We start from the raw sequence: 12,265 nt of genomic DNA on the forward strand, positions 1-12,265 counted from the left end.
AAAAAAGTGTTTTTTGAAAAAATCACTAAGTTATAAAATAGTTTAAAATATAATATTTACATATTCTGTATTCTTTTAATGAGCTAAATATGAATCTGTTTTGATTTTTTAAAAAAAACTGTATTTTGACCGGGGACGCGTAGTTTAGCCAAAAAAAAATTTTTTTTTTAATTTTTTTTTAAAATTTTTTTTTATTAATACCATTTTCTGAATCTCCTTGAAAAGCTAAATATGAATCTGCTTTTATTTTTTAAAAAAAACAGTTTTTTGACCGGGGACTCGTAGTGTTTTCGAAAAAAGTGTTTTTTCAAAAAATCACTAAGTTATAAAATAGTTTAAAATATAATATTTACATATTCTGTATTCTTTTAATGAGCTAAATATGAATCTGTTTTGATTTTTTAAAAAAAACTCTATTTTGACCGGGGACGCGTAGGGACGCGTAGTTTAGCCAAAAAAAAATATTTTTAAAAAATTTTTTTTTTAATTTTTTTTTATTAATACCATTTTCTGAATCTCCTTAAAAAGCTAAACATGAATCTGCTTTTATTTTTTAAAAACGGTTTTTTGACCGGGGACGCGTAGTGTTTTTGAAAAAAAAAAGTGTTTTTTGAAAAATCACTAAGTTATAAAATAGTTTAAAATATAATATTTACATATTCTGTATTCTTTTAATGAGCTAAATTTGAATCTGTTTTGATTTTTAAAAAAAAACTGTATTTTGACCGGGGACGCGTAGGGACGCGTAGTTTAGCCAAAAAAAATATTTAAAAAAAATTTTTTTTTTAATTTTTTTTTATTAATACCATTTTCTGAATCTCCTTAAAAAGCTAAACATGAATCTGCTTTTATTTTTTAAAAAAAACGGTTTTTTGACCGGGGACGCGTAGTGTTTTTGAAAAAAAAAAGTGTTCTTTGAAAAAATCACTAAGTTATAAAATAGTTTAAAATATAATATTTACATATTCTGTATTCTTTTAATACGCTAAATATGAATCCGTTTTGATTTTTAAAAAAAACTGTATTTTGACCGGGGACGCGTAGGGACGCGTAGTTAATTTTTTAAAAAAATAAATTTTTGTAAATTTTATATAATTACCGTATTTTTTTTAAATTAAAAAAAACATTTTCTAACTTATCTTATAAAGCTTAATAAGATTTCCTATTAAAAATAATTAAAATAGTCGTTTTGACTGGGGACGCGTAGGGACGCGTAGTTTTCGGGGACGCGTATTTTAGTCATTCCCAATACAATCTAATAGAGCTTCCAGAAAACAATACAATCTAATAGAGCTTCTAGAAAACAATACAATCAAGATTTCAAAAACCTAATAAAAAGCAATTTATATTGTATTCTATTATATTAAATTTTATTTCTGTATATATATTTACAATTATACTATATTATATTTTATAATACATAATTTTAATTATATATATATAGAATTATAATATATTATTGTATTCTTACAAATTTTATTTCTATATATTTCTAAAATATAGAATAAAAAATATAAAATAGATTCTTGTGTTATAAATAACAAACATTCAATATTTTTGATAAAAAAAACAATAAAAATAATTCTTTATGTTAAATTATATTGTTTAAATATATTCATAGAAGGATTCATAGAATAGTTTTTTGCAATGCCTGATAACCATTAAAAATAATATATAAATTACACAATATAATAAATATTAAAATAAAGTAAATTTTTAGGTTCGAATGATTTAAACAAAGTATTAAACAGGTTGTGAAAATCCTATAAATAGAAATAATAGGGGTAACATTAGCAAAGTTATAAAATTAAGAATTATTTGAAACAATTTATTGAAGAGATCAAAATTTGAAGCCTTTCCTGGATTTTAATTCAATGGCATAAGAATAAGCTGTAGCCATTGATGTTCATGTTTTTCACAAGTCCCTTGCAATTTATTTTAGTATCTTTCAGCCAATTTATTTTTATGTTATGTAAAAAAATAATACCATATTTGGGATTTGATTAATAAATCTGTCACCATGTCTTAATAAGCTAACAAAAATATTTTACTTTTATATATAAAATATCAAACTGAATAAATATTATTTAGTAAATTTTGATATTACATTCACCTTACATGATTAAAATAAAAAATTGTATTTATAAATCTTAGAACATTAAGCTTAGGCCATGCATCTATATAAATATGAAAAGCGTAACAAGTCTGGTGTACCAGGATATATAGGTTGTTTTACTTTATTAACATTAATTTTTTTAAATTTATTAAACAAATATTATGACAAAATTGCATTAATTCATGATTAAATAAGACATTCAAATTTTCTTTTATAAATAAAATATCAAACTGAAAAAATTTTATTTTGATATTTTACACTCATCTTACATGATTAAAATAAAAAATAGTATTTATAAATCTTGGTATATTAAGCTTTTTAGACCATGTATCTATCTAGATAAATATGAAAAGTATCATAACAACTCTGGTGTATCAGGATATATAGGTTGTAATTTACTTTATTATTAGCATTAATTTTTTTTTAAGTTATTAAATGAATATTATGAAGATAAAATTGCATGAAGGTTAATTTATATAATGAAATATTATATTTTTAATAGTATCATAAGATTTTAATAAAAACCTAATTAATGATTAAACATATATTCAATTAATTCCCATTAATTGGCCCTATTGTTTGGGAATAATGTTAAATTCCTCAACATCTATAAAAATTTTTTAAAAATTATTAGATTAATAACTTTTCATGAATATTTCTAAGATATGCATGTAATATATTTGAAAAATTTCAATCTGGGTTATAAATTATGGTCCATACTATATTACTCATAAACTGTTCTAATGTAGAAAAATCTTTTAGTTCTAAATTATATCTTAATTCCTATTAAATAAAAATAAATTAAATAATAAAATCATCAATTTTAAAATTACCATTTTTTCCATTAGATTAAAAAAATACGTAAAAAAAATTTTATTTAAAAAATTTATTAAATAATAAAACAATATTTTTTCCATTAGATAAAAAAAATACGTAAAAAAAAATTTTATTTAAAAAATTTATTAAATAATAAAACAATATTTTTTCCATTAGATAAAAAAAATACGTAAAAAAAAATTTATTAAAAAACAATAATAAACAACTTTTTTTTAATATTTATTTGTTAAAGAAAAAAAAACAAGCGTGTTGAATAAAAAAATAAAATAACTTTATGACACCATTTATTGCTGTTATATAAAGGCGTTCACTGGAAATTGTGAAATAGATACTATTGCAGGTAAAAAATATATTTTTTTAAGCCAAATATTTATTTATGGTATTAGTCCCTCCTATGATCGAATCAAGCCCTACTGGAAATTATGAGATAGATACAACTCTTGCAGGTAAAAAATATTATTTATTATTATTACATACCTTTTGTAGTAAATGTTGATATAATGTTATGAGGGCAAGGTCAGACCATCCAAATCAAAAGGTTTTAATTTTTATTAACCCTTCAGTGAAAAAAATGCAGTACACTATTTTTAACAAAAAAAAAGCTTTAAATAAAGAAATAGATAATGAAATAGATCTTTCTATAATGCAGGATATCACGAATCAAGAAAATCTACAATTATCCAAAGAGAATCTAGAACTACCCAAAGAGAATCTAGAACTACCCAAAGAAAATCTACAATTATCCAAAGAGAATATAGAACTACCCATACAGGATCAATTACAATTACCTAAAACCTTGTCATTTCACAAATTGCATTCAGAATTATTATAATTGTATCTATTTTTATTATAATAATATATTTAAATAGTGTAATCATATTTAAAATACAAATGTTATGAAAAAGAAATAAATATTTGCTTAAAAAGAGTCTCAATTTATCCAGTTTATTGTAATGCTCATAGTATAAAAAGAATTAAGATATAATCTATTTATCTAAGTTTTGAGTTGATTTTTTGGTCATTTTCATGGAATTCTTCTGCTATTATCTATTTTTAGTGTAGACTAAATATATATTGTGAAAATTAGATTAAACATGAAAAATTTAATTAATTAGGAAAAAAACATATTTATAATTTATAGCTTAATAAAAATATTTGCTTATGAAGAATCTCAATTTATCCAGTTTATTGTAATGCCTATAGTATAAAAAGAATTAAGATATAATCTATTTTGTTTTTTTGGTCATTTTCATGGAATTATTCTGCTGTTATCTATTTTTAGTGTAGACTAAATATATATATTGTGAAAATTAGATTAAACATGAAAAATTTAATTAATTAGGAAAAAAACATATTTATAATTTATAGCTTAATTAAAATATTTGCTTATGAAGAGTCTCAATATTGTAATGCCTATAGTATAAAAAGAATTAAGATATAATCTATTTATCTAAGTTTTGAGTTGTTTATTTGGTCATTTTCATGGAATTCTTCTGCTATTATCTATTTTTAGAGTAGACATATATATTGTGAAAATTAGATTAAACATGAAAATTTTGATTAATTAGGAAAAAAACATATTTATAGCTTAATAAAAATATTTGCTTATGAAGAGTCTCAATTTATCCAGTTTATTGTAATGCCTATAGTATAAAAAGAATTAAGATAAGTTTTGAGTTGTTTTTTTGGTCATTTTCATGGAATTCTTCTGCTGTTATCTATTATTCGAAATAAAAAAAAATTAATTTGAAATAAATAAATATTGTTAATGGTAAAAAAAAAACAACATGCGTTCTTTAAAAAATGAAAATTTTACTTTTTTTATAATTTTTTAAATGCAACAGTTATATAATACTACTAATTATAAAATATATCATTTATATTTAAAGCAATTTATATCATTTATAATCAGCAATTTATATGTGTAATATTAATAGTTATAAAGTATATTATTTATAATTAAGGCAATATAATTGATGTGTATTAAATTGTTGTTTTTGTTATTTTTTTGTAAAACGTTTATTTTTTTATTATTATATAATTTGATATTAATCTGAATAATAAATGATGATTTTGATTTTGTATACTAAATAAAAGAATAAAAAGATTTCGATATTTTACTACTACAGAAAAAACATTACAAAAATGGCGTTATAAAAAGTCTAATGGATTCAAACCTGTGTTACAAAGATTGGTACAACTTATTTCAAGAATTTAAAAACACACAACCAAGTTTAACATCATCACAAGAAAAATCTCTGTTATTAACAACTATAGGGTGTGATACTTACAAAATACTAGTAAATTTATGTGCACCTGATAGTCCAGGAAACAAAGAGGTATTAGAAATACATAATATTTTAATCAAACATTTTCATCCCAAATCTAATATAATAGATGGCACCAAGTACATATTGATAATGCTGGACCATATCAAAATCATTATTGGTTGGTAGTGATAGATGCTAGCAGTCACTGGCCAGAAATAGTTCCCATGACTAGCACTACAACCGAAAGCACGATAAAAATATTAAGAAATATTTTTGCAAGATTCGGATTTACCAAGATAATCGTTTCTGATAACGGACCCCAATTCAGCAGCAAAGATTTCAATAATTTTCATAAAAAAAACGGGATTCAATTAGTGCACGGAAGTCCTTACCATCCTCAGACAAATGGCATTACCGAACGTTTAGTTCGAACTTTTAAACAGAGTATGAATAAAAGAAACGAGAGAGATTTAGAAACCAGTCTAGTTATTTTTCTCTACAATTACAGGAATACACCAGGGACAGAAACTGAACAAAGTCCCGCTAAAATACTACTAAAATTTTAACCTAGAGGATTGTTAGATCAAATATTCGAACGGGGGAACAAAAAGGAGAAGTTAGAATACCACAATCAAAAATTCCAGATAAATGAAAAAGTTTAGTCGCGCCTTTACAATAACAAAGAAAAAAAATGGGAAGAAGCCATTATTAAAGGCATACTCGGATCACAACGTTATGAAGTAAGTATAGCGGGTAATATGATTATACGTCATACGGACACATTAGGGAAAAGAACCGAAAATATATTAATTGAAGAATACCAATTAAAAGAGAGAACTGAAGTAGAAGAGAAAACGGAAGAGTTAGTAAACAAAGAGGATGCAATAAAAAATAACGATGAAATGAATTGAAAGGAGAGGGAGAAGAAACAAGTCAAGATCGATATCCAAAAAGGATACGATCGAAATCAGAGAGACTGGGAATAAATGGTGTATTAAATTGTTGTTTTTGTTATTTTTTGTTATTTTTTGTAAATTGTTTATTTTTTTATTATTATATAATTTGAAATTAATTTGAATAAGAAATGATGATTTTGATTTTGTATACTAAATATAAGAATAAAAAGATTCATATATTTTACTAACTACTGAAAAAACATTATAATAATATATATTATAATTCCAATGTCCTCACTACGTCATCGTGACGTCATTTCATCGCTACGTCATGTCATACGTCATGTCATCGGTATTTTTATTTTTTTTATTTGTTGATTTTATTTATTTATTTTATACAAACAGATGATTCTATAACTTAAGTTTTCTATACAACTGTAGGAGGCCATATTAAAACCAATTGTCAAAGTAATACATTATTTATTAAATAATACAAATTATTAATATTTTATATAGAAATTCAACTAAGATTTAACTCATAGATTAATTGGTAAATCAGAGATTTCTCATTCATTAATTATAAATTTAATATCTCTAGGCTTGGGAAATTTTTTTCAAAATTAATGCAACTGTAGGAGGCCATATAAAAACCAATTGTCAAAGTAATACATTATTTACTAAATATTACAAATTATTAATATTTTATATAGAAATTCAACTAGGAGTTAACTCATAGATTAATTGGTAAATCAGAGACTTCACACTCATTAATTATAAATTTAATTTCTCTAGGCTTGGGAAATTTTTTTCAAAATTAATGCAACTGTAGGAGGCCATATAAAAACCAATTGTCAGAGTAAAACATTATTTACTAAATATTACAAATTATTAAGAAAGCCCATCAAAAATGACTAGGAATGAGATTTTTTTTTTTTTTTTACGATAGATGTCATGCCAGGTCCTAGCTCACAATATTAGGAAGCATATAATTATAAAGTTTATCAAGCCCAGCTCAACCCTTAATAATTTGTAAAAGATATTCCCATGTCAGGTGCAAGATAATATTATTTTTGAGGTTCCAGTCGTATCCAATATAATTTTGAAAATTTTTTCCCACTCGGAGATAGTTAAATTTTTAATTGATTTATCATCACCTGAAGGGGAAATTTCTGATTTACCAATTAGTTTAAGATGTAAAAAAAAAACATTTTTGGAGTTATCTCCAATAATACGAGGTAATATTTTTTATTTCTTATAATAATATTAGTGCAGACCTTATTTTGTCATGATTCTCATATAAGTGCTTTGTCCAGGCTTTCTCAGTTTCCCTTATTACCAATTCACATGTTTTTTTTGCATATATAACTAGGAGTTAACTCATAGATTAATTGGTAAATCAGAGATTTCTCATTCATTAATTATAAATTTAATATCTCTAGGCTTGGGAAATTTTATTCAAAATTAATGCAACTGTAGGAGACCATATTAACACCTATTGTCAAAGTAATACATTATTTAATAAATATTACAAATTATTAATATTTTATATAGAAATTCAATTTAACTGAATTAACTTATAGATTAATTGGTAAATCAGAGATTTCTCATTCATTAATTATAAATTTAATATCTCTAGGCTTGGGAAAATTTTTTCAAAATTATTATGGGTTGGACTGGGCTTAAAAAATATTTCTCAAAATTAATATTGCCTTGGTTTTCAAAAATTATTAGGGATTGAATTGTGCTTGAGAAAATCTTTTTAAATTATTAAGATCTTGGATGCTTGAAATTTTTTTCCAAATATTGTAGGCTTGAACCTATATTGGGATTTTTTAATGTTAAATCTTAGTCTTATGTTAATATTTTTATAAAGAAATATATTTTACCCGTAGACTAATTAATAAATCAGAGATTTCCCCTTCATTAATTATAAATTTAATATCTCTGGGCTTGGTTTCAAAATTTTTATGGGTTAGACTGGGCTTAAAAAATATTTCTCAAAATTAATATTGGCTTGGTTTTCAAAATTATTAGGGATTGAGATGGGCTTGAGAAAATCTTTTAAAATTATTAAGATCTTGGATGCTTGGAAATTTTTTCCAAATATTATGGGCTTGAACGGGATTTTTTAATGTTAAATGTTAGTTTATGTTAATATTTTTATAAAGAAATATATTTATCCTATAGACTAATTGGTAAATCCGAGATTTCCCCTTCATTGATTATAAATTTAATATCTCTAGGTTTGGGAAATTTTTTTCAAAATTATTATGGGTTGGACTGGGCTTAAAAAACTTCTGAAAATTAATATTTGCTTGGTTTTCAAAATTATTAGGGATTGAAATGGGCTTGAGAAAATCTTTTTAAATTATTAAAATCTTGGATGCTTGGAAATTTTTTCGTATTTTTAAGGCTATCCATTTTGTTGGGCAGCACATTAAGCGCTTTTATCTTTGTCTAACTGAAAATTATACAAAATACATTTTTTAAATTTAACTAAATAAATATAAAAATTTTTAAGGATCCTACTTTTTTAAAAGCTTGCCATTTTGTCGGATCCACCATTCCTGCTGATTATTTTGTATAATGCTCAAAAAATACATTATTTTTATTATTATTATTTTTATTATTATTATTTTTATATATGATTTTATATCTATTCTAAAATCATTATATATTACAATATTTATTTTTATTTTTATTCAATTAAAATTATATATTTATTCTTAAGGTTCCTTTTTTAACAATTCTCCTTATTATTCTTTCAATAAAAAATCCTAAACGGGGTTTTCTATTTTTATGATTTTATATTTATTCCAAAAAAAATACATACTAAGGTATTATATATTATTTAAATTATTCTATACTTATTCACAAGGTTCCTATTTTTTTTAAGCTTGCCAATTGATCTCTCCGAATGGTATTTAATTTTATTCCCAACTTTATAAAATTAACTTGAGAATTATTTTTTTTTACTTTAAAAAACTATCCCCATTTTATTTCCTCTATATAATTGTTCAAATATTGATATACCAGCCATTAATAATGAACAAATGCAAAATAAACCTTTAGAATATCATAATAGGCTTGATAAGTACCCCCCCCCCCTTCCCCCCAAAAAAAAAAAAAATTTATTTTTATTTTTATTTTGATAATATCCCTCCAACTACTAAATATATTATCGATTATTGACCCTTCTACTGGTTTACAGTATTTCAATGTTCATTTTATTTCAATAATAATGTTTATTTATATTTTTGCCTGATTTCTTTATTTGTCAAGGCTAACCCAACCTTAATCCCTCACATTGTTACAAAACATGATGAATCTATTAAAAATACGCAAAGAAAATAATGGCGAATAAACAAACGCCTTGCCTGTTCTAGAGTTACTGGTAGCCAAAATAATAAAGAACTACGCTTGAAATTAACTCCTCTAGAGGTTTATAAGAATTGTCACTGAAATAAGAACTGACGCTGAAATATGAATTGACACCGAAATAAATTCTTTTATAATTCTAATTTTGGATATTTAAATAACATATTCAAGCTTCATTATTTTAAAATCTACAAGTTCTCCAATAAATCAAAATTTTTGCGCGAAAATAAAATAAATTCTTATATCCGATATTAAAATTAACTCGAATATAATTTTCTTATTTTTCATATATATAAAAAAATATATCCTTGAAAAATATTATACATAAAAATCAATTAACCCAAAAATAAAAATAATATAATATTGCAACAGTGGTATACTCTCATCAAAAGGAATTGCATATCCCCCGAATTTGAAAGGGGTTCTACTCTACAGCCATACGACTGTTCAATAAATCCTGCATAAATTGGAAATTTTTCATAAAAAATGTTCAAAAATACTTTTCTGGATAAAGAATTAAAAGCATTTTTAAAATCCAGCTAAAAAACTACGGCGTCTGGAGGAGGATCTTTTATATATATAAGTAGAGAGTGGGCAGCTATTTCACCCCCCCCCCACCTTAGTACCAAAACTTAGTTGATATGTTTGGAACATTTTTGGAACATCAGGTTTAATGTGCTCAACAATAGGCGTAGCCAGGATTTCCTAAGGGGGGGATTTAAAAAATTTCTAGGGGCTTCGTTCCCAGACCACATTTTGGGCTTGCCTTTGGCCCGCTTTTGCCCGGCCTTCGGTCAGGTTACCTTAATCTATATATAGTCATAAAATATTATTACAATATAGGAGGTTAATTTTAATAAAAAAAATAAGCCTGGAACAAATATGAAATATATTTTTATTAGTTTATATAAAATATAATAAATTACTTGTATATACATTAATATAAAAGCATGGTAATAATTTATTCCAAACAAGTATAAGAAATTCATTTATAAAAAGTAGACATATAGTTGATATTACTCTATTATATAGAATTAGTTACAAAATACTAGGTAAAATATCATTTTTACAGACATATTTGAAGTTAGAGAATATTACAGTTAATAATTTAACAAATTTTACTAATCAATGCTCTTGATAATAAATATAGCAATAATTTGCATTCATTTATTTAACGCCATCTATTTATTTTAAATAAATAATGATATTAAAAATTAATCTTTAAATTATTCATCCCACAATGTCTTTAAAAGATATTTTCTGATGTCCTTATCAATATTTTATAGTTTTCTGTAAAATATATAATTCGCTAAATTGGTAAAAATTACTTGATTGTCATATGATAATTGATAAAATTAAATATACTGTAAATCTACGCCATATAATATTCCACTGTTTGTATTGTGCTTTAATTTTCTATTTAATTTATGATTTAATTTTATTAATTTTATAATTATATTTTACTTTTATTAAGATAAATAAATTAAAATTACTCATTTTATAAAAAAATATATTTGATATATAATATTATTTAGTAAATGGATCTATTATTAATAATTATAATACATTTCACTTTTGTCTTAAGACTTATCTTTGGCTTATATTTCATTTCTTAAAACACATTTTTGGTTCACTTTTTTATATATAAATGCCTTTTTCCAAAAATGTATAAATTATGATGGATAGTTTTATAAAAAAATATCAACTCTTACATTCTTTCTTTCAAATTATTGTTTAAGATATATACATACATTTTTGGGGTTTAGGGAGTGGAGGGGGAAAACTAAGGGGGATTTATGTTATTAGCTTAAAATGATATTCACAAAAAATAATAAATTTCTGAAAGGGGGGGAATTTCCCCTTGCCCCCTTTCCTGGCTACCCCTATGCGCTCAACGATAATCTTAGCTATTAGTCTCCTGCTATTAGTCTCCTAAAAAAAGAACTTACTGCAATCGGCATAACCCCATAATCAGGCTTGTGAATTTGTCTAGGTAAATCTTTGTTCAATATATTTTGGCTAAGTATTACTTATGAATTTACAAATGAATCCTGAATAGGAGTTCTAAGGTTAATTAAAATTAGGAAATAAGAGGGACGAAAACCTACAACTCCCTCTGCTGAGTTTTTATTAAAAATTAATCTTTCAATAAGTTCTTCCTTGCCTATTTCGACTTAATTCGATTTTGTATTAGTGGGAAGATCCTGCAATCTTTTAATAGAGTTAAAGTATGTTCATCAAACGGGGCCAATTTTTCATTATATAAAGCCAATTTGAGAGCTCCACCTCCACATACGTCCCCTTGTTCTATTTTTTTTGAGTGGACAAAATCAAGTAGCCCTTACATCAAGTTCATATTCCATTTCTAACATAAAAATGGTCTATTGGATAAATGTTAATTAGGATTAATTTAAATTTCCTTATAAAACTATTTTAATTCTAATTTTAATCTATGTTAGCGAAGGTTTTTTTTACCTGTCCATTCTCAGTTTGTTCAATCCCAGTTTACCTCTCTATTCCCATTTTACCTGTCCATTTTGTTGCACCGTTTTTACCTTATGACAGACATCAAGTATTTTACAATGTTAATAAAAGATTAATTTAGAGGATAGTTATTTTTTTCAGGGTCCCTACAAAAATTATATATATGATTCAACCATCATTGAAAGATATAGAACTGAAAAAAATATTACAATATTTTTAGTGACATGGAATATGTGCAGCTCTATAGATGTAATCAAATTAAATATTTGTTTTAATGAATCTTT

At 24.1% G+C, this 12,265-nt stretch overlaps 2 protein-coding genes and 1 long non-coding RNA gene across 5 annotated transcripts in view; all 3 read left to right on the plus strand.

Moving 5' to 3' along the window:
• The first annotated feature begins 3,158 nt into the window (after positions 1–3,158).
• On the plus strand, positions 3,159–3,762 carry LOC135922296 (uncharacterized). 2 transcript variants are annotated; one of them, XR_010570833.1, is made up of 4 exons: positions 3,159–3,293; positions 3,340–3,399; positions 3,440–3,491; positions 3,556–3,762. It is a non-coding gene; the product is annotated as an uncharacterized LOC135922296 (long non-coding RNA). The 2 variants fall into 2 exon arrangements; XR_010570832.1 differs by having other exon boundaries at positions 3,603–3,762.
• A 1,356-nt stretch (positions 3,763–5,118) lies between these two features.
• Positions 5,119–6,134, plus strand: LOC135926443 (uncharacterized). Its single transcript, XM_065462331.1, has 3 exons — positions 5,119–5,213; positions 5,351–5,708; positions 5,886–6,134. Exons 1-3 carry the CDS (start codon positions 5,119–5,121, stop codon positions 6,132–6,134), a joined length of 702 nt encoding a protein of 233 aa, XP_065318403.1.
• Positions 6,135–11,844: 5,710 nt separating this feature from the next.
• LOC135931439 (inositol polyphosphate 5-phosphatase E-like) overlaps positions 11,845–12,265 on the plus strand; it is a 45,225-nt gene continuing 44,804 nt past the window's right edge. The window contains exons 1-2 of one of the 2 annotated variants that reach the window (XM_065468550.1): positions 11,845–12,069; positions 12,110–12,230. The gene's annotated coding sequence lies outside the window, so the exon portion shown is untranslated. Of the gene's footprint in view, positions 12,231–12,265 lie in introns of both variants that reach the window. The other variant, XM_065468549.1, reaches the window with a different exon arrangement.

Source organism: Gordionus sp. m RMFG-2023, chromosome 1 (assembly GCF_954871325.1).
Source record: "Gordionus sp. m RMFG-2023 chromosome 1, tfGorSpeb1-WG-v2, whole genome shotgun sequence".
Taxonomy (NCBI): domain Eukaryota; kingdom Metazoa; phylum Nematomorpha; class Gordioida; order Chordodea; family Parachordodidae; genus Gordionus; species Gordionus sp. m RMFG-2023.

Coding starts and splice junctions, on each gene's coding strand:
- LOC135926443 (XM_065462331.1), top strand. CDS start 5,119: ATGGATTCAAACCTGTGTTACAAAGATTGGTACAACTTATTTCAAGAA. Junction 5,214..5,350: donor TCATCACAAGAAAAATCTCT/GTTATTAACAAC, acceptor CTAATATAATAG/ATGGCACCAAGTACATATTG. Junction 5,709..5,885: donor GAGATTTAGAAACCAGTCTA/GTTATTTTTCTC, acceptor GAAAAAGTTTAG/TCGCGCCTTTACAATAACAA.